The 22,569-nt window shown below is 38.7% G+C and overlaps 1 protein-coding gene across 2 annotated transcripts in view; it reads left to right on the plus strand.

The window, feature by feature from the left end:
• Positions 1-3,879: 3,879 nt before the first annotated feature.
• The window catches only part of mpped2a (metallophosphoesterase domain containing 2a), an 85,026-nt gene continuing 66,336 nt past the window's right edge, over positions 3,880-22,569 (plus strand). The window contains exons 1-2 of one of the 2 annotated variants that reach the window (XM_041991324.1): positions 3,880-4,330; positions 6,494-6,773. In XM_041991324.1, coding sequence (XP_041847258.1) covers positions 6,628-6,773 — 146 coding nt within the window. In that variant the 5' untranslated portion in view covers positions 3,880-4,330; positions 6,494-6,627. Of the gene's footprint in view, positions 4,331-4,981; positions 5,679-6,493; positions 6,774-22,569 lie in introns of those variants that run through there. The other variant, XM_041991333.1, reaches the window with a different exon arrangement.

A 22,569-nucleotide genomic window follows, 5' to 3' on the forward strand; every position in this document is an offset into this window, starting at 1 on the left:
ATTTGAAGCTAAAGGCAGATTTATACTCGTGCGCCGTCTGCGTGTAGTCGTAGCTGACGCTGGTGAATTTGTTCTCGCGCTCAAACGTAGGGGGTACACACATCATTTTGGTGTTATATTGCTTGCAGTTTCTCCTCCTAATCTGAAGATGGCAGCAGGGGTGGTATCGGCTGATGAACTCACCAGGTCAGAGTTCTTTTGATGGTTCACTTCAGTTCGGTAGGTATTTTCTGATTTAAAACAACAATGGCAACCAGTATGGTTCAGTGTCTATAAGCTTGTGGAAGAAAAAGAAGAAATAATTCGATCAGCCTCTCATCAACTTGATTCACTGGTTTGGTTTTAAAAACAGTAGTTACCACACAAATTCAGCAAGGAGATCCAGATATCCAGCAACACATGATCCCAAACTGACCAATCACAAGGGAGAACCTCTGCATAACTATCTGCATAGCAGGCGTGCAGGTCAGGTGCGTTGAGCCTCTGCAGACCTACATGTTGCCTAAAGCGGTGACTCAGATGCAGCGCGAGTATAAATCTGCCTTTACAGTTTAGAGTAACTAGTTAGGAACCTAAGTATGGCAATGTGTGGTCACTTTGACTATGATCTGCAAGAGTCCTAACTTAGAAATTTGCTGTGAAGAGCCTATTTTATCATCATTTGCCTATTTTTGTTTTTCTTTTTTTACAATAATAAGTTTAAATGCTGTAAGATTCAAGAAACTCATTTTCTCAGATAATGTGTGTGATTTACTGAAATGATGATCAAGGTGCTGTTTTTACACACAATCAGCAAAATTGCAGGATTTCCCCAGTTTTGGAAACTGTGTTGCCCCATTTCAGGTTGTGTGATAGACTCCCACAGGTACTCATTAGTATTGTTTACTTGCGAACCCAAAGGGGCCAAGCCATCTTCTAATCTAATCATGGATTTTCCAGCACCTTCTACACTGCAGCACCAGTTTCCCACACATCTGTGATCTCAATAAGAAATATTCCAGGTCAACATTTGCGGCAAACAGCATTTCTTGTTGAGTTGTTCATGGGAATTATGCATGTCAGTTGATGTACAAATAAACAGCAAGAGTGTGACATTTAGAGGCCTAATTTACCAAAAAATATTCCTACATGAACATGAGGATTTCCCTGTTGCTGTCAGTCATCACCACAGCGATCAATTAGTTCTGCAAGTATACAGGCTTCCAAACAAGTTCAAGGTGCAGCAACCAAAATATTGACTACTGCCTTTGAATTCATGGAATAAAATCAATAACCTTCTTATTATGTCATGCCATGAGACCTGACATCCTGAAGTAAACCAATCAAACTCTGACAGCTTCTTCATGGCCAACGGAAAACACACATGCACAGAGAAAAGAAGAGATCAGTTTAGGAGTCAGGGTGAATGATTCAGTTTTCTCCAGCTTTCAATTGTAAGGTGGTGAAGTATCCCCATTGTCTGGTGTTCGTCCTGCTCTTAGTGGGTCATCTGTAATTTTAAATTTAATAAGGTTATCTATGCTGACTTGCCAAATCTGATGTCAATGCACTTTCTTTTCCAGAGGGTGTAGTGAGTGATCAAGTGGTACTTTGAAGGGATCCTCACAATGACAGGATTTAACTTAAAGGATGGGAAACAATTAAAATAAATAAATAAATAAATAATAGAAATTTTGACTTTTTCATACCTAGACAATCTATGTTTATGTTATTGGCTTAATAATTTATATGCATTACTAAATATTTTTTATAAAGCCATTCAGTTAACTAACAAACCAAATATAATGTTACTACAGATAACATGTATGGAAACATCATTTATGAAATCTGCAATCTAGTTAAACTTTTCATCACAGAGATACTAAATGAGTCAACTTAATTGCTAATAAATATTCATAAGTCTTTTTAAAATAACTTTGGTTTATAGTCAAATATTTATATATTACCCATTTGAAATAAAATAACTTTTCAGTAACAATTTGAACATCTTTTCTAAAGTATAAAGTTTTATTAGTAAGTAGTACAGTAATTCATTTAAATTGAATAATCTAAAGCTTATCAATATTTACACTTACATTCATTCAAAGAAAAAAACAAAGTCCACTTTGTGTTTACAACTACAAATCCTTTATAAAACATGACGCTTAATATCCTTTGTGTAACTTTGAGTTCCTTTTGTTTTAAATCAAAGGCCTCCTTGATATTTACAGTAGAAAAGAAGCACTTCCTCAAAATGTTTAAATTTCATCATTATAATTGTGATGAAAAACAAATATTTACGTGAACAACCTGAAATCTAAAATTACTTTACCTAATATTCAGTGGTGTGCAAAAATCTCAAATCCCCTCTTTTTTCTTGATATATTGCCAGAAAAATGTAGTACAGTATATATAGAGAGAAATATATATAAAGCAAAAAGGGGACAGTACAATCATAAAGAGCTTGAAAGCCAATATTTGGTATGACCACCTTTAACATTCAACACAAACAAGCTCTCTTGTCATTTTCTCAGAAATAGATCTCCAGACTAATTTACTGCTAATAGTTTTTTAGCCCTCCCATTTCTTCTCTTGTCCTCCAATTGCCAATATTATGCAATTTCGTAATGAATACACTGCACAGTGTGCAGAGATATGCCAAGTTTGGTGGAATTTTGGTGGAAAAATACTATGTGCCTCTAAAACTGTGTTATCTTAGGCTTTTTTTTTTTTTTTTTTTTTTAAAGATTCAACTAAAGAATAAGAATGAAAACAAAAATGTCTTTGTAGCGGCTGCTTGTCACAAAGTACCAAAAGATAAAATAAAAATGAAAAAAGGTTCTTTACTTAAAGGTACAATGTGTAGGAATTACTGACATCTAGTGGTTAAGATGGGCATAACAAATTGTGTATGGACGGTGCCTATCAGTGACCAAAATTCTTCCAGACATAAACATTTTTTAATCTGCAAGGGAACCCAGTGGATTCAGGTGCAGTGCTGACTGCACTACAGGTAACTAATTCAACATTGTGCACATGTATCATCTTCTTCTATTGTCCTTTTACTCATACCAACCAGTGCTCTAGCATCTATCAAACAAAGCTGGTACTGCAGTTTTCAAGCTCAGAGGGTTCTCAATTCTCTATTTTTACTTCTCTGTTCTCACACCGAGATATTTGTCCATTCAGAGACACCGTAGTTAAAATGGTGGCAGAAATATGGCAGCTGCCATGCATGTGGACCCATTGCAAGTGGTTATAAATGGCTCATTCTAAGACAATGAAAACATAACAGCTATTTTAGTAAAGTGATTAGATACCAATAGAAATACAGTTTTTGATGATATATTAAGTTTTATTTTTTATTTCTGTCATTGACCTTTGATTTTACTCACTGAACTTTTAAGTGTAACACAACACTGGTTCATCCTGAGTTAGATGCCCTTTTATGTCCAGATAACTCATTGGCCAATGTTATATGGCTTAAAATAGAATAAGATTTATTTATGTATAAGAAATGCATAATAAAGGCAGCAAAATATTCACAGAAAAACTGAAAGAACCCCTAAAAACCTAATGAACTACTTCCCGTAACCACATTACAGCATTACATGAACGTCTGGTTGCTTAGAAGCATAATATAAATAAATGAAAGGTGGCTCAAGACTCTAGCACTGACCTGCATGTGCACAGCTAATATATATATATATATATATATATATATAGAAAGGAAACGCCTCAATGAAGTAATTTCCTCAAAGTCGTTTTGTGTCTGCTTCTCAATGAAGAGTACCCTTTCCGAAGGCAAGTGAATGCAGCAAGGAGGAAGAGCGGGACTGCGCGAGCGCCTTCCTTATCCTCCCCCTTCCTTTCCTTCCTCCCTCTCCTCGTAGTGCGTGTGCCCGCAGGTAAGGGCGCGCGCACGGGAGGTGGCGGGGGGTTGTGCTCGCTCCTGCTCTCTGACCCCAGTGGCAGCTCCGATTCACTGCACTCCGACTCCCCCTCCGACAGACCGAGGCTGCTCTCTCCCCCTCTCTCTCTTTCGCTCTCTCTCTCCTTCTTGTCTGTCAGTGTCTCTCGCCCTCCTCTCCGGTTCGCTACCCCTCGCTCTCCTCCTTGTGTGGTTTCTTTCCACAGGAGCCAGCCGAGGTCCCGCCGGGTCGAAGGTTCTGCCCTAGCCGCCCAAGCTGCCGCAACAGCCGGACTGCCGCTTGAACCTGCCCGCTCTGCTACTGACTGCTGCCGCATGGACCCGCGTCCCTCCTCCGCCGCCGCGTAGAGGGCGACCCCGACCCGACACTCTTTTCTCCGGCCAGATACAACACGCAGAAAAAAACCCTACACGACGAAGGTAGAGCAACCTTTCCGCTTTGCTTTGAAAGCCGAAATGGGAGGGAGGGGAGACCGGGAGAAAAAGAAATTCCTCGTACAAAGCCGTTGTTAAAAGGAGGCTTGTCATTTACGAGGAAGAGCAAGAGGTTAGCGCGGCGGTGCTTTGACACTGACCACCTTTGGTGTTTTTATGATTTAAGGAGCAGAGTTCAGGATGGCACGGACCTTTTCTTTTTGTGTACATCGCTGCAAGCGGCACTGTTAACAGCAAGCGGCGCATAACCCACATCGTGTACATGCATGGTATCAGAAAGGGTAAATTTATTCGCCTTCGCCCCCTGCGCTTACAAGAGTGATTTCTCCGCGCGAAGTTAGCTATATGCTGTGCACAGGCGCTCTGTATATCCAGTGACTGCACTGCCAGTGTGTGTGAGCACCACCGCTACAGAAAAGCAGCTCAATGCGAGGCTACAGCGTGCATAATAAAAATCTATTGCCAGCGCAGGTTTAGCAGGCTAAGCTAGAGAGCTAGTTGCTGCTACTGTAGCCATAAGGTAGAGACAGACGAACGAGGCGAGTTTTCAGCAGCCCGACACACACATGCATTTACACACACACACACACACACACACACACACACACACACACACACATTGACTGCACACGCCGAGGAGACTGTAAGGCACGCTGCACACTAAATCCGTCCTCACTGTTTCGGCCTACATTTATAAATAAAAAGAGGTGATTTTGTTTGTAGCTGGAGCAGAAGAAAGGCAGGTTTGGGACATTTCTGTGGGGAAATGGTCGCTTAGGTAAAGACTGTGAGGGTATATCTGACAAGGCAGCTTTTGCAAAAGGGAAATTGTTTTTAAGCCCCTGGAAAATGGGCAAACGTCATTATTTTGCAGGATTTGGAGAATAATGTCCCATAACTTTTTAATGTAAAGTTTTGAGTATGTAAAGCTGTGAATACTTTGAATTTGATCATACATAGATACATCTTTTAGACTAAAATTAGGAGGAAGTACCATCCAGCTGACCTAGAAAAAATAAATCAATGCCCTTTTGAATATAGGACAGTTTTTTGATCAAGGTTGGCTTTAACAGTCAGCTGCAACTCATTTATCTCTGATCGCTGCATCTTTGGATGTAATCATTAAATTAAATGTGTTGGATTTCCCTCCTAAAGAGGTGGCAGATTTGTAAGTTTGGGGGAATTTCTTTCGTTTTTTTCCCTCTGCTGCATGGCAGCATCAAGAGGTCTGGTATAAAACGATTGTCAATCCCACAGTAGCCACTTTACTGTCAGTTAGAGAGGTCAGACAGCAGGGAGGCTCAGAGTGCAAGGAGACGCACAGCAACACCAGGTGAGTGATTCGAAACTATGCTTGCAGCTCATTTTGCCGTACAATTTATTTTAATTTTATTTTTTTACATTCATGTTATGCAAAGATGCCACAACTCTAAAGAACTGGATCATCGGGCCTTTTTGCTGTGTTTTGTAGGCAGCAGTTCTTTCATGAGTGTATTGAGACAGATTTCTTTTTATCACCAGCTGAGATTTGGATTTATTTAAATTCTACAGACTGATTCATACCTTGGAGGTCATATGCTGTTTTTTTTTCTTTTATTTTTTACATCTGAATATATTACTTTGCATCAGAACGGACCAGGTTACGAGCATCAGAGCGGCAATTTAAGATGTGTCTTGTACAGTCTATTGTTTAGATTTCGAAAGAAAAGTTATGTGTAAACTTTTAACATGTTGTTTTTGCTCTAATAATTTTTTATATTGTATTTTGCCTTAATATATATATATTTTTTTCTAAGTGGGATTTAATGAAATCTGGTGTTAGCTGTTTTAGAAGTTTTTTGTCTTCAAAAATCAAATAGTAATGCAGGAAAATTTTTATTTATTTATTTTTTTTAACCAAAATTGTAAATAATGAATGAGAATTTAACCTAATTTGTGCTGTATGTGTGTCTGTTTCCTGTGATGTAACCATTTATTTGCATACTTGAATTTTCTTTTAACTGTTTGTAAAAATCTTCTCTGGGAGGTTTTTATATTTCTTTCAGTGTGACAGATCTAACTATGAGTGCATTTAGAAGAGGATGCATTCCTGTTCTGCAGCAACTGATTACTGCATGTGTGTGTGTCTCTGTGATCCCGTTGGTGCAGACTGCAGTGTGTCGTAGTTGAGTCGGTTGGCCGGGTCGCTGCTGCTTGCTGCTGCCGTTGCTGGGAAACTTCCTGAGCTTCTAGAGCGGCTCTGAAGGATGACCGCTGCACGGCTCGCTGCTGAATCCCGGTGAATGAACGGCGTCTCATGTCCAAAGGGCGGAAGCATGGCTCATGGCAAAGTGACCATCACAGTGGACGAGTACAGCTCCAACCCCACACAGGCCTTCACGCATTACAACATCAACCAGAGCCGCTTCCAACCTCCGCATGTCCATATGTAAGTGCTCACATACTGAGAATCACATGCCATGTGCTAGAAAATAGAATCAGATTTTACCTTTTCAATACATTTTTGTGTAATTTTCAGCCTTCGATCATTTAAATACCCACTTAAAATTTTTTTTTTTTTTTCCAAATCTGTATAAAGACCAGTTAATTTTGCATGAAGTGTTAAAAAATTTGGTAAACTTAATCACACAGACACAGAAATGAAGACAAAGTAAGGTGACACAGGAAGCCTTTTAGGACCCAGTTTAATGCAAACGCTTTGTTTCTAGTTTGATTTAAGTGGCTGGTGCTCAGAGATCCTACAGTGACCGGCAGAGACAAACTTTGAGATCAGGAAGAGACTGAAATAGTATTGACGAAGCTCAAAGTTTGAGAATATTCTTCTGTTTTATCAGAGTTCTGCAGATGTGATTAGTATCTGGATACAAATGCAATCAGACTGAGAACAAATTATAAGCAGTTTTCAGGTTTTTAGATTTCTGCTGTCCTTCTTTCCTGTCGTGCATCACGAACGGCTTTACCTCTTCCTGCTGTCATCAGTTGGGCCAGATTGTCATTGCAGTGCTTGAGTGCTCTATCTGTGTTACGATGCTCTCTTTTTATTAACCAAAGCGGTGGCTTTGTGTCACTACTCAGCCTCTCATTAGTCGGTCAGGGGGCTGTGACCTGCCAGCCTTCGCACACACTCATCAGAGTGACGGTGTTAACACAGAGATCACTTTGTATGTTCTTTCAATTAGAGCAAACTTGAAATTTCAGAAAACATTTGTCACTGACTGTCATCGTTTTTGTGGTTTTGTTGACCTGCAGCAGGGTCAGGGAGTAATAGGAGAAGAGCGTCGGTGTATGTTTTCATCATGGCTGCATTGGATTTGTAACTTCAGATTGTTTTCCTTTAACTAAACATCTTTCTCTGCGTAATCTTGTACAGTCTTAACAAGCATGAAGTTGAAACCTTTTTCACAAACAACAACAACAAAAAACAAACATGGGTACAGCTGATTAATCAAACAGATTAAATCCCTTCACATTGACAGTAGTAGCATGTTTACTCTCATTTTATTTGTTTCTAATTTAGAAACACTGTCCGGGGACAAGCTAGTCAGCTACAAAGGGGATGGGGTAAGGTTACTGTCAGTTAAGACGTGTGTGTAAAAGTAAACATCTAAAGTTGTGCATCAGTAAAACATTTGTACATTTTTATATTAGTAAAAACATTCTTAAAATGGTTAGTATGTATTATGGCTGAGGATATATTTTAAAAAAGTTACAACTAAAAAAAAAAGACAAATATGTGATTTCTTTATTATAAAAAAATATCCTAACAGCTGTTTTTTTTTTTTTTTTTTTGTCAAAAATAAATAATGTACTCATAGGCATGATCTATGGAGATAAAGGTAAATCGATTTCATAGACTTTGCATGCATCCGTTCAATTTAATGGTGCCAAGATGGCTGAGAAAGTAATACAGAACAGAATGAAATCAGGTGCGTTTAATTAAGTGCTGGGCGATATGGCCTAAAAATAAAATCTCAGATTTTTTCAAACCAAATCCGATTTCAGATTTTAATGTTTGTTTTTTTCCCCGTTCTTTCTTAAAAACATATTAAGCTTATTAAAAACTATTTTAAACTAAAAGCGTAAATGTTAAATGTGTTTTTATTTATTTATATGAATGAATGACAGCAAAGAAAGAAGGTCATAACTTTTCCACCTAATAAACAGTTTCTCATCTTGCATAGAGAAATGCAACAACTACTGCATCCGAGATCTCTTTCCATCTGGATCCTCATCGTACAGCCTCCACTGTGGAAATAATTCTCCTGATGTTTGTTGTCTCTAACGAGAGTTTGTGGGCTGAAGTTGTTTTCTGCATCTCGTAGAGAGCAACATTTCTCACTGCAGTTTTATGCACAACTGAATTCCAGGCATGAGTGACGGCTCACTTCACCGTATATCTGTTGGTGCTCTCAGAAAAACACCGTTCTGGTGCGGAGGGAGGGCTGAGCCCCCTGCTAACTTTGGAAGCCCAAGTAGAGCATCTGGAGTGCAAATAAAAGACGGGAAAAAAATCCAGATTTTCATAAAAATAAATCGTCATGAAGGGAAAACTCAATTAATTGAATTTATCGATTAATTGCCCAGCCATAGTTTAACTATACATGGATATTAATCTGACTCATCTGTCTAAAACGTTCGTTTTGTGACCATCAGAAAGTATTTTTATCTTGTATCGGCAACCCAGACCAGTGTACTGCCCTAGAGGGTTTATATTTTCCAGCTCTGATTCAAAGAAAAACTCAACCGTGATGCATGATATCAAGTTCTGCAGAAGCTTTTTAATGACCTGTTAATTTGAACAAGGTGGTTTGAAACCTGGAAATGAATAAAACATGCAGAGCAGTGAGTCCCCAGTACAAAGGTCAACAAATATTGATCTAGAGCAGGGCTTTTCAACTGGTGGCCCACGAGCCAGAACCGGCCCATCAGTCTACTTGAACCGGCCCACTGCCCATTTACTCATTGATAATAAATGGATAATTTAACATCAGCGACTAAACTGTAAGCGCACCGCTTTGTGACATTTTGTGACGCTACGTAGCACTGCCGTTTACACCGCTGATGGGAGGCCGAAGACCTCGGCTTGTTATGAAAACGTCACATTAAAACTGCGAAAGCAAAAAATTTAATAACAACTGGATTAAGTATGCACACATCAAAAATGCTGAGAACAATCTTGACATCTGCTTAGTGAATAAAGAAAATAATTAGCGGAGGCACTTTAAGATGACCCACGCCAGTTTTGACAACCCATATCCACCAGGCTCAGATGCTCACCAGACAAAGAAATAAACAACAAGCCCGGCAACAGAGAGATTTCATGTGTTTAAATAAAAATGTTGAAAATGTATCGGTGCTTTATGTTAATTGTACATCCAATATAAGTGTAGGGTAATGTGCGAAAGCCTTCTGGCAATTTGGCCCACTGGAAAATATAGTTGAAGAGCTCTGATCTAGAGGACGTGTTTAGAGAGGATTTGTGTACACTCTGACTGTAAAACACACTCTTGTGTAAAACACAACAGCTTGACATTTGACAATGTTGCTTTCTTTGTTTTCTTCTACTTTTTCGTAAGTCCCAGAGCAGCCTAATGTTTTACTGCCTCTCATTGTCAAATATACATCACATGATCGGAATATTTGATCAAGTTGATCACTTCCTTTCTTCTTTCTTTTAAAAATGCATCATATTCAGCAAAGTTTCAAGTGTTAAATACTTTTTGTCATAAAGTCTATGAGTTGAATAGGCTTTTGTGGAACTGATTTGCCTTCTTCATAGATCAGTGGTTCTCAGTCCTTTTCCTCAGGACCCACTGCCCTGCATGTCTTAAGGCTGTTACTTACTCAGTGAGAAATGAAAACTTCTTTTTTTCTTGTTCTCGAGGCCACAAGAACAAAATGCCGTCATTTTGCTCTCGCGGACGGGAATGGGGACATCTTGCAGGTTGTTCTCGACACGTCAGCAGGGCAGAACTTTCTTCTCATGGGGCTCCAAAAAGTATTGTGTGATTGGTCGGACTTTTGAGGTGGGCGTTGTTAAGACAGAAAAGAGCTTCTGCATTTCTCCCAATGCGAAGTTGAACGGATAGTTTTAATGAAAAGCTGATCGAGGTGTTGAGAAGGTACGTAAATGTACAACAGATGTGGGATTTAATGACATGGAGACCGCCGCGTGCACAACCTTGCCCTGCCATGGACGAAGTTCCTCGTTAAATATGAACCAACCGGGTCAGTTGTTCACTGCACATAAAAACACAGACACCCCCCCTGCAGTAATACCCGCCCCGTCGCCGACAAAGCTTCTCGTGGAGTATGAATTGATTGGACCAATACAAACTTTTTTCTTGTGGCCTCTAGAAGCTTCTTATGGAGTATGCAAGAAGCTTTAGATTTGTTCCTACTTCAACACACCTTCAGACTTATAAACTTCTTCTCCAAGTTTTGTGCAAACCATTTAATGAGCCATTCATTTCCTTCAGGTGTGTTTAAAGTAGGGTTACCTTTAAAACTTGCAGGGCAGTGGGTCCTGAGGACCAGGATTGAGAAACACTACCATAGATAACACCTGTGACCCTTAAACGTATTGTGACAGCAAAATCACAGCTTTAGAGTCAATAACCCTAACCCCCAACGGGGTTACAGTGTATCTTGCAGGCAGTGGTAGATTTATGATTATCATAGCTTTCTAAGATAATTAGGATAGTTTATTTTTTGTTTTCACTGGATCAAAGAGATTAACATCACTTATTAAGACTTATCTTTCTTGCAGACAGGTAAAATAAATCATTCATGTCTCTTCTTCTGGTAAAGTGAGCTTAACCTGTGTCCACTATTTTAACCCTACTGGCTTCATATCAGTGCTGATCAGAGCCGATATGTCAATGTCAAGTTTATTTATACAGCCAAAACCTCCAAAGTGCTTTACACAAACCAATAAAATATGAAAACACAAGGACAACACATTAAGGTACAACATAAAAACTCCAATAGGGTGTCTGTACTCAGCCAAAGGCCAAGGCAAACAAGTGCATCTTAAGCATAGATTTAAAAGCAGACAGACTGTTTGCAGACTGCCCAGTTAAAGGCAAAGTGTTCCACAAAGGCTGCAAAGTCTCGGTCTCCTCTACCATCTGACTGGATGAACGAAGCGCTCTGGAGGGCCGATGCAGTACAATGGGATCAGACAGGTATTCTGAGGCCCATTCAGACACTTAAAAACAAATAAAAGAATCTTAAAATCAATCCTGTACTTGACTGGAAGCCAGTGGAGTGAAGAGAGCACTGGAGTTATGTGCTCACGTCTCATGTCCCAGTGAGGAGACGGGCGGCTGCATTCTGAACAAGCTGCAGGCGGTGAAGCGCCGACTATTTAATTCCCACATACAGGGAGCTACAACAGCGAGAGGAAATAAAACCATGGATAACTTTTTCAAGGTGTCTTTTGCTTAGATAAGGCTCAACTTTGGTAATAAGTCTTAGTTGGAAGAAGCTAGTCTTAACCACCGAGCTGACCTGTTTGTCCAGCTTAAAAGCAACAGTCATATTCACACGAAGATTCCTAGCATGGGATCCTCTGTGAGGTGCTAGTGGCCCAAAGGAATTAGCAAGAACCTGAACCAGCTCAGGGCGGCCAAACAAGACAACCTGTGTTTTGTTCTCCCAGTGGCTTTTGTGAACCCTGCACCATTGATTTGGGTCCTTTGGCAGGTTTTTTTAAAGCCAACAGTCTCAAACTTGGGTTTTAAGATGGACAGCGACTTTAAACTGGATAGTCAAATCAGCTCTGTAGTGAAGTCCAGCTTTTTCCACATCAGGCAGCTTGCTAAGGTCAAACCTTTTCTTAATAAACAACACTTTGAAACAGTAATCCATGCCTTCATTACATCTCGGCTGGATTATTGTAATGCTCTTTACCTTGGGGTTAGCCAGTCCTTCCTCGCACGTCTCCAGTTGGTGCAAAATGCAGCTGCACGCCTCCTAGCTGGAGTACGTAAGAGGGAGCACATAACCCCCATCCTGGCCTCACTCCACTGGCTGCCAGTGCACTACAGAGTTCATTTTAAGATTCTTTTGATTTTAAATCTTTAAATGGTCTGGCGCCTCCTTACCTCTCTGAGCTACTCCACCCCTACGCTCCTGCTCGGTGCCTCAGGTCAGCTGACCTGCTGCTCCTGGACGTACCGAGGTCCAAATGGAAGCTCAGGGGGGATCGAGCTTTTTCAGTCGCTGGTCCAAAACTGTGGAATGAGCTCCCTCTCCACATTAGACAAGCTTCTTCATTGTCTATTTTTAAAACTCATCTTAAAACCCATTTTTATTCTTTGGCTTTCAGCCCAGTATGAGACCGTTCCTGTTTTAGTGTGCAGTGGTTTGTTTTACTTATTGGTTTTATTTGTTTATATTTGTTCTTTTAAAATTGCTTATTGTTTTAAAACCGTTTTTAAAACAATGAACAATTATTATTCTTTTTTTTTTAATATATTTTATGATATTATTTATTTCCTGGTTGATTTTTGTACTTTATGTGTTGCTTTGTCCATTTATGTACAGCACTTTGTTTCAGCTGTGGTTGTTTTAAAGGACTATATAAATAAAGTTGAGTTGAGTTGTTCTCATTTAGTTTTAAGAAATTCAAGTCCATCTATGTTTTAATGTCAGTTATGCAATTTAGCGCAAGGAAATCTTTGGAAAGACCCTTCAGTGGCAGATGCACCCTGATATAAATACTTTATAACTTGGCATCATTTCAGTGAATACTAACAGATTGGTGATCAATATATTTCACTCAAAGCTGTTCACTGTTTCAGTTCTTGTATTTTCTGTATCATTGGTATGATAAGAATGTCTGGCTTCATAAGGAAAATTAAGGCATGCACAGAAACAGTTTGATATTATGTTCTAGAAAGTCAAACTTTTAAAAATCCCATTTTTTTGATATGCACCAATTACCATTAATTACCCCCAAAAATGAAAATGCAAATATGCAATTTCATTCTTGAGGGTAAAATCAGAGTAAAGATTAAAACTTGATTGGAAAAGTTTGTTGCATCAGAGGGCTAGAAAGAGGCAATGAAACTGGCATGTTTACATTGAACGGAGGAGTTTAAATCATGGATGAAGTTTTCTTTGTGAAGTTCATGTTGGGCTGAAATGAGCTGAAGCTCAACGTGTGAGAGACTGAGATAATGCAGACATGTAAACATCATAAAGGAGACGTTCTTAGACAGCCTTGAGATAAACGAGAGCTTGAGGAAGAAGGTGATATGGGTGAGACTCTGAGATCTCGGCAAAGCTGAAAAAATTTAACCAGCTGTGCTGCTTCACATCATCTGGCAAACAAGTTTTTTTTTTATTTATTTTTTCTTAAATATTGTTTACTTCAAACACAAAGGTTCCCACAATTCTGTCCATTGCATGTTCATGTAAACAGGTTTATTTTAGGGAGATGGATTCATGTAAACAGCTGAACTGAACTCTACCTTCCTCTTAGTGTTGGAAACATTCACATTATTGTGCCTATGTGTAGTTTTGGGATTTTTTTTTTTTTTTTTATCTGTAAACGACACTGCCAGTAAAGCAAGCGTCGCTGCCTCAATCGTGGAGGAGTGTGTGTCATGTCAGAGCTTTTTTTCCTCTTTTAAGAGGTTGACAAAAATGGAAATAAATCAGGCCAAATACATCGATATGAATCGAGGTTAACACAAGCTGAGAAGCACAAGATTCACCAAAGCAGACTGGTTGGATATCTGAAGAGCCTCTCTGTTTTTCCCAAAGCAAATGACAAAACTTCCTTTTCTAGTCTTGGTAATCTCTTTAAATGGTCTTGTAAACTAATAAACTTGCCTGGCCTTGCCTAATGATCATCTTGGCCTTCTTACTGATGATGCACCAGCTGATAAGCTTTTACATAAAGTAAAAAAGCAAAAAAAAAAAAAAAGAAAGAAGTCATATTCAAGAGGAAAATCCCTCCAAAAAACTTTGTCTCTAAAAGTGGGTCATCTGGGGACAGTTTAGTTTTATTGCAGACAGCAACAAATAAAGCCAGATTGTGGAGGATGTTGTCATGAAGTTGAAGTCTTAAAATAAAAAGGAAAAAAAAAAGTGGTTAGTAGGGTATATTTGATAAAAAAGGATGTGTTTGAACAGTTGAACAGCTGGAGCAACCCAGCGCTGATTAATTAAACTGTGAAATAGTGGTAAATGTGGAGAAATACGGTTCCATTTCCTCAGAGCTGGAGGTGAAGTCCCAGTCGAAGGGGATGTGTTGAGGCCGCAGGGCCTCTCAGCAGATATGTGTTTGGATAAATACATTAGGCTGTTTCCTGGCTTCCACAGAGCCTGCAGTGTTTTACCCTGTCATTCTTAAACTCAGACTGGGAACCCTGCGATCTCACACACACAAACCCGTACCAGCCCATCCGCCCCCACCTCCCATGTTTCAATGCTAATAGAATACGAGCTCTGTTCTAGGAACGCAGAGGCTTGTTTAGATTTGTGAGATAATGATCCGACTTGCTCGTGGTTCCTCTTTACATTCACAGAGCTTGGACAAAAATAAAATTGTACCTTCTCTGACAGCAAAGACAGAAAGTGAGGGATGGGTGGGGCTTCCCTTGCTTTTTGAAATACAATCCCACCTCTAATGTTTTTCCCCCTAGACAGAATATTAAGATTTCTCAGATGTAGTACATCAGCTCCTTTTGTGCGGTGAGGAAGGTAGCTCTCCCTGAACCGTAGAGCATATACACACTTGCGCACACACACACAGACACAGTGGCAGTTACAGGCTAATGCTTTGGAACGTGACCCTGAAGTCAGAGCAGGCTTTCTTCGGAGCATGGGATGTCTCCGTATCTGTCTGTAAGCAAGCGACAGACTCAGGGTCCAGCCATGTTTGTGTCTGGTTTATTTTTCTGTGCTGTCTGTATCCCCCCCCCCCCCCCCTTTCCCCCATCCCCCCGCTCCCCCGTCTGTTCAGGCTTCTTGTCGTCGTCTTGTGAAATGAAATGCTCAGCAGCTCCGAACATATGCTTTGAGTTGGCCCGCTAATGGCTTTGAATCCAATTGAGGGGGATCTGGCCGATGCTTTTGGAAGGCCTGATGCACAGACAAACGGGAGTAAAACTAAATAAAGCTTGAATTGAAGTATTAAAGAAGTCCTTAAATGCCTGAAACTATTTTATTGGACTGCAGCAAATCTGTCGCCAACATTGTGACATATTGCTGAAGTGTATTTAACATTTAATCTCCTCAGTTTTTGTTCAAGTGTTAAAAAGAATTTCTCCAAGTAATTAAATCCTAAAACTACTGCAAACTACGACAAAAAAATTTTCTCTTGCAAAACACCACCAGAAAATATCAGAAATATATGAACAGATGTGGAAAATCACCACTATGAGTTTGTGGGCGCATTCACACCAGCCTTTTTTATTTGTATCCTAGTATGTTTGCTTGGAAAGTCCGCTTCGTTTAGGGAATTGCAAATTAACTTTGATTTGAATTAAAGAAGCGGACTTTAAAGACCCTAACGAAGTGGTCCACCTACAAATAAAAATCTCAGTCTGGGTTCAGCACAAGGCATTGCAGGAAAACACAACCAAAACATAGATGGGCATGGGACGATAGGCAGCTCTGGCCAGGAGAAATGGCTCGTGGTTGGACGTAAAAGAACTGTAAAACTTCTAATAGAAATGCGATCAACTCAAGATCTGATGCAGCTCCATGTTTTGTTGTTATGCGCTGGAAACTGAAGTTGTTCTGCATTAACCAGTAGATGAAAAAGTTTTCTTCTTTGTTGAGCATCTTGACTAATTCTTGATGTATTGCCACCTCTGGCAATGAGGGGGAATACGTTATTTAAAAGGTCCAATTTGTTTGAGTAGTACAGCTTGAACTCAAACTCGGTCCAGAAGAACGTTGCACCTCCCAACTGAACTGAGTCCCCAATTGTACCTCTAGTGAACTATCCTGGTGTGAATGCAACCTATAAGATCCAGATCTAGAAAGAATCAGAATATAGATGGGCTATATATGTCTCCCTTGCTATTTGAACAGTAAGTAGCAGCTACTCTCCCAGTGTGCTTATTTCAAGAAAGACTTGGAATATAATATTTTAGATAAATGTCAGGTGCTTTTGCAAGGACAAAAAACAAACAAAAAAAAAAACATTAAAAACCACTGCAGCTTTGGTCACAACTTTTTAACAAAAGCTGCCGCAAAATCAGGAATTTTGGGTTGCAACAATCTGTGTCTGCAGCAGGGAGTAGCAGCATGAGTCCCCTCTCTACTGAAAATCACTTTTCCCACATAAGATGCATTTAAATAACGACTTCATCAATTTGTTAAAGAAATGGCATTCTGTCAAATTGACGGATCAGACACTTTTCTGCTAATCTGTTCATCCAGACATGCACAAGTGATGTTTGCCAATTGTGCAAGAATTTACAGTGACAACACACAAACTGAGGAATAATACTTCATAGCCATGTGTGAAAACGTGCAGTGGTTATGTGAAAATTGGCAGAAATGGATGGAAGCAGTTGCATATCACTTTTTCTACATGTTTAGGCTTATTGGAAAGTCAGTGTAATTCATAAGGTTTTATTTGCACTGCAGTAACAGTGTAACTGTTCAGCTCAAGATAAACATAATGTTTACGTCCCTCAGAGGCACCTTCTTCTTAACGGATATATCCACCAGGCTAGTAGCATTTCAGCAGGGTGCATATTTTTTACCTGAGGTATCGCCATGGAAGTGGTTCTTGCTGAAATAAACAGTCAAAATATTGGTTGGTCTTCATATTGAGGTCATAATGTGACAACAGGACATCTTCCACCTTAGCTTCAGTCAGGAAGTATGTCACAGACATTTACCTCAGCAGCTGATTGTGGCTGCAGGAAAAGTGTTGGTGTGAATACGATTTGGAGCAGCGAAGCAGGAGTCCTGCAAAGTACACAATGCTCACGCCACGTTTCAGGTGTGTAACCGGTGGAAGTTCTGGGATAGTTAACGGCTGTCTCGTAAAAGAAAGTTGTTTTGCCTCAGATGCTGAAAAAACAAGCTGCTAGAGCTAAATGTTGTAGGTGCGTGTAATTTTACTGTAGCAGGGTACTCTTGTGCTTTCTTGAAAGTAACACGCGTCTCACTAGGTCTGACCTAGGAAAGTTTTCATACATGAATTTTGGAGAAGTTTCAGGAAAAAGTCAGGACATTTTGGTACTTTGTATGTTGCTGTTCACACAAGCACATGGCAGCAGGAGGCTTTCTGCCAAGCAGAAGTGTGAGCGTGCAGGTGTTTAGAGTGTGCAGATGGCTGCATGTGATGCAGAATTCAGGAATTTGCCTTTTTTTTTTAACATTGGTGTTTTCAGATTTTGTTTCAATTATTGTCAAAGAAATAATCACGATTTTACGATTATCATGATTATTATGCGTAAATAAATCTCCCAACACTATAATGTGTAAAATCACCTACACACTCCTTGTATGTCTCTTAGTTTTATTTATTTCTATCTTTTCATGCAAAAAATGCACACTGATGACTGAAAAGCCATGGACCTGATGTGGGGTCAGTTATGTTTGAATGGTGAAACTATTTGTCACAAAAGACATATTTAGTCTATTTTTCTCATCTGTATAATGTAGCGTCCAGTGAACACGTCACGCTATGCTGTAAGACCAAACCGAGTCGAACACAATCACAAAATAGCAAATGACACGAAAACATTTCTTTTTCAATGTTACTTTATATCCCAATAATTTTTACCTGAATCACAATATACGATATATCTCAATATATTTTTTTGTCAAGTAACCAAAGAGACAGCTCTAATTTACAGCCTTCATTGCTAAACACACTTTTATTAAGTATCAGCAGAACATGTGTATTAAAACAGCTGACTGAAATTAGAGTATCTTTATATTAAATTAAATGCTCCTAAAAGAAATACTTTTCAATGACCATAACAAAAGTACAGCTGTGCAACATGCAAAATAAATGATGCTTTAATTCAAAACAAGCTATCGTGATATAAACGATATTCCCTCATTCTATATCGTGTCTGTTAAAGTCTCGATATATTTGAAAAGCTCAGTTTATTGCCCAGCCCTAATCCCGGAACAAAACCTAGAGCCTGACCGACATGGATTTTTTTGAGGCCGATTCAGATATTTGGCAGAAAAAAAATTCTGATAACAGATTAATTGGCTGATTCATTTTAAAAAGTATGTATCAATAAAATCTATTTTATTTTTTTTTATTTGCATTGTGAATTTTTCTTTCTCTGAAGCGTGCATTAATACAGCTTCCAGCTGTACTGATGAATTTATCTTTAGATTTAGACCATAGGTATATTGTGTATATATAAGCAACATGTTACTAGCAGAGCATTATTTATTCAGCCCGCATACGTTCTTTAATGTTAAGTCACATTTTCTCTGCTCCATTATTTTCTTACCATGAAGTCATAACTCATATGACCAAAAATAAAACTGGAGACACTTTCTAAGATCTCAAAACATGTCGTCTAAAGCAAAGTTGCATTTTAAACATATTATTGTCACAAATAGTGACCATAAATATGTCTCAACAAGCAACTGATGGAGTGATGAACGGTTGTTCTGTGCTGCCAAATCTTTTGTACACTTAATGTTATTTCTGCAGATACTTACTGGCTTTTAAGCTGTTATCTTACACCATGGTAGGTTGGCATAACCACAGCGATGTCATTGCTAACATAAACAAATAGGGAGGAACTTAACTTTAGCAATGCAACATAAATGAAAAGCATGACAGACACGACAAAGCACGGGTCACTGTCATGACACATGGCAAACAGAGTTAAACTAAAACTAGAGACATGCTGAGTCATTCGTAATGTCACATCATGGTTACAGACGTACCTGTCCGTTCCGCTCTGTCCACCCCTGCAGTGTTGCCTGGTGGGGGATTGAATTGAGCCAAAGCTCCATCTAGTGGACAAATGGAGCAACGATATAATTCTGTACGACTAACGACACTTAATCTACATTTTTGTGAAATAAAGAATATATCGGTGTTTAATCTGCAAAACTCCAGCCGATTCTTATTGTTTTGAAAAGGGTTATAATCGGCCGGTCGATCAATTGGGTTCTAACAGAAACACACTCTTATGCACAGCAATGGCAAATAGTCCAGGATGTCTGCAGGCACGCTCACTCATCCTCTCAGCCACCGATTGTCTGGAGATTTTACCTGAGTGGAAAATCTCTTTGAATGTCCAGGGAAAAAGTGACATTTCAGGACACTTTGATGTATGACAGTGGCTCAACATTGTTGTCACTGTTTTTGAGGGGAAATGCTGATATAAGGGTCTGAACAGTGTCTAAATCTTGCGTTGGGAATGCTGAGTTGACCTAAGTGTGAGCAATGGGCTTTCCCTCAGTGTTTGGACAGGAGGGCCTGGTGTGTGTGTGTGTGTGAGAGAGAGGGGCATGAAGACATGTTTATGCTCTACATTGAAACAAGATTTGACTCTGAGGGAGTAAAAACTTAAAAATCAAATAAGTTAATGGGATATTTGCATTAATTCAATTTTTTTTCCTGACGATCTTTACTGGCAGGAATGAAACATTAATGTTGGACAGAGTTGCTAATTTATTTTTGTTGTCCTTATTTTAATCATGACCAAAGTTACAGTTCGTTGATATTTGGGAGCCAATCTGAAATAAGCTTTTTGTGTAGATTTTGTCACAGAATCATCGTTTGCAAATCCAGAGGAAATGCTGGAAGCTAAAACTCTGTAAGACTTTTGTAGAGCAGATGCATGCTGTTGATAAATAATGATTAATGTTTATTTTTGCTAAAACATCATCATACAAGATACCTTAACTCTATATATTAATTTTAATGTCCTGACACACACACAACCCCCACTCTGTGTACTTAAAAAGACCATATTTTACAAATTCCCTCTCCTCTAGATGCCTTGTTAATTATTCCCTCCTTCTGAATAATTGAGGACCTCATGAGTACGAATCATTTAATGATGATGCCGCCTGCATCCAATATGTTTCAACTCTGTCCTGGTTTTTATTGATGAACTCCTTGAGGATATTTTTCTGTGTCACATTTTCTTATCAAAGTATATTGGAACAGAGTTTTTAACGTGGTTAAGGAAACTGTTTTAGACTTGTTTCTGGACGAAGAGCTTGTCCTGGACGTGCACAGAGTGAAATTCAACCCTTTTTTAAATACCTGGTAAATAAGTTTGTATATTGGAGGGAGAAGGATGCTTTGTGTGTAGAGTCATGTGACAGGAAGCCTTGGACAATAATTAAAGACGACGCTTCCATCTCCATGTTGGTAATCCCTTATGTGACTCCATTTTGAACACAAAAAGGGCTGTCTCCATTCAGGAAAGGATGCTGCTCCACTTCTGTCACACTGTGGAAACAAGTTAAACCTTGTTTAAGCAAATCCCCCGCCACTGGTGTGGTGGCTTTAACAAAAAAAATCTCTTGACTAGAAATTTATGTAGAGGTGTGGAAATCTTCTTCTGTTTACCATTAGACTAACCACAAGTGTCGCAGTTCTTTTAACCCACACTTTGCAACTACACTTGTTGCTAATATATCCCGTAGAGGCTGGCTGTCACTGTCACAGTGTGGTGCATTATGGGACACCATCACCACAGTGTGAAGCCACATATCAAAGGAACTTCCTACTTTCTGCATTTAGTTTAAAAAAGAGATTATACAGATGTACTTCTACTGGATTCAGAAATATGCTGGATTAAAATAAACACATGCTGCATCTCACCTTTTTTTTTTTCCCGTTGCGATACCATTAGTTTGATACTTTTTCATCAATATCAGTACAAGTATTTTTTCAACCTCCTACAGGAAAATCACACAGTTAAGTGTGAGTTGATATTTTTATTCCATCGATAATATGAAATATGAAAAAGAACTCGTGAACATAAGTACTTGAAATTTATAATAAAATATAGTAATGAGGAAATCAAAAAAAGGATCAAAATAAATTTGTTGATAAAATGACTTAACACGATCTTAATTTGACTTCCTTTGATATGTAATAATAAGAATATATAATAATATTATCTATTTATCCACATTCACTACTAGGGAGAATTTAGAGTGACCAATTAATCTATCTATCTATCTATCTATCTATCTATCTATCTATCTATCTATCTGTCTATCTGTCTATCTGTCTATCTGTCTATCTGTCTATCTGTCTGTCTGTCTGTCTGTGTGTATATATATATATATATATATATATATATATATATATATATATAATAGTAAAACACATCATCATCGTGGCATCTGAAAGACTACCATAATAAAAGACATGGAAGATATGTAGTTTAATTTACTAAAACTCTCAGAAGTGAAAACAGATGGCATGTTGTGTATTTATTGTATGTTATTGTGACATTTGTCTCCGGGGGAGCAGTCGGACCTTCCTCTTAGTGGTTCACCTTCCTTGCTAGTAGGCTGGGCAGTATGACCTAAAACCGATATCTCGATATTTATTGGTTTATCCCGATACACAATATACATCCCAATGTTTTGAAATCTCCTCTTTAACACTGTGTAAATATTGAATTTAACATTATCATGCATAAAAAGACACCAGTAGGGTTTAAGTAAGCTCAGCTAAATTTATCTTTTATTGTGATTTTTCCCTTTCAACAAACATTTTATTTTAAACCAGAAACCTGCTCTCAAACATTAAAAACCAGTGTTTTCCTGACCATTATATTAGCAACTCCAACCAACCCTAGACGATAGTTTTTTTTTTTCTATAATAACTCAATTAATCTTTGATATATTTTTTAATTAAATTATTTTAGATTAAAATATTATTTTATTATTTAGGTTAATTTAATTCTCCACCAGATCACAACAGAAGTAATCTAAGGTTCACTTTCCTTTAATTATAAAAACTAAACAGTCTGGTTTTATTTAACTTTTTCTCATGTTGATATGTAATTACGTCACCTCATGTCTGTTTTAATACACCTGACTCACATCATTGAGTCATTGTGCAGAAATTAACAGCAGGCTGTTGGATCCATTTCCTCCAAATCAGGTGTGCTGGAGCAGGGAAGCATCTAAAGCAGGGGTGCCCAGCTCCGGTCCTCGAGGGCCACAATCCTGCAGGTTTTTGATGTGTCACTGCTCCAAAACCATCTGACTCAAATTGATGAGTCATTGTG

Source organism: Melanotaenia boesemani, chromosome 1 (assembly GCF_017639745.1).
Source record: "Melanotaenia boesemani isolate fMelBoe1 chromosome 1, fMelBoe1.pri, whole genome shotgun sequence".
Lineage (NCBI taxonomy): Eukaryota > Metazoa > Chordata > Actinopteri > Atheriniformes > Melanotaeniidae > Melanotaenia > Melanotaenia boesemani.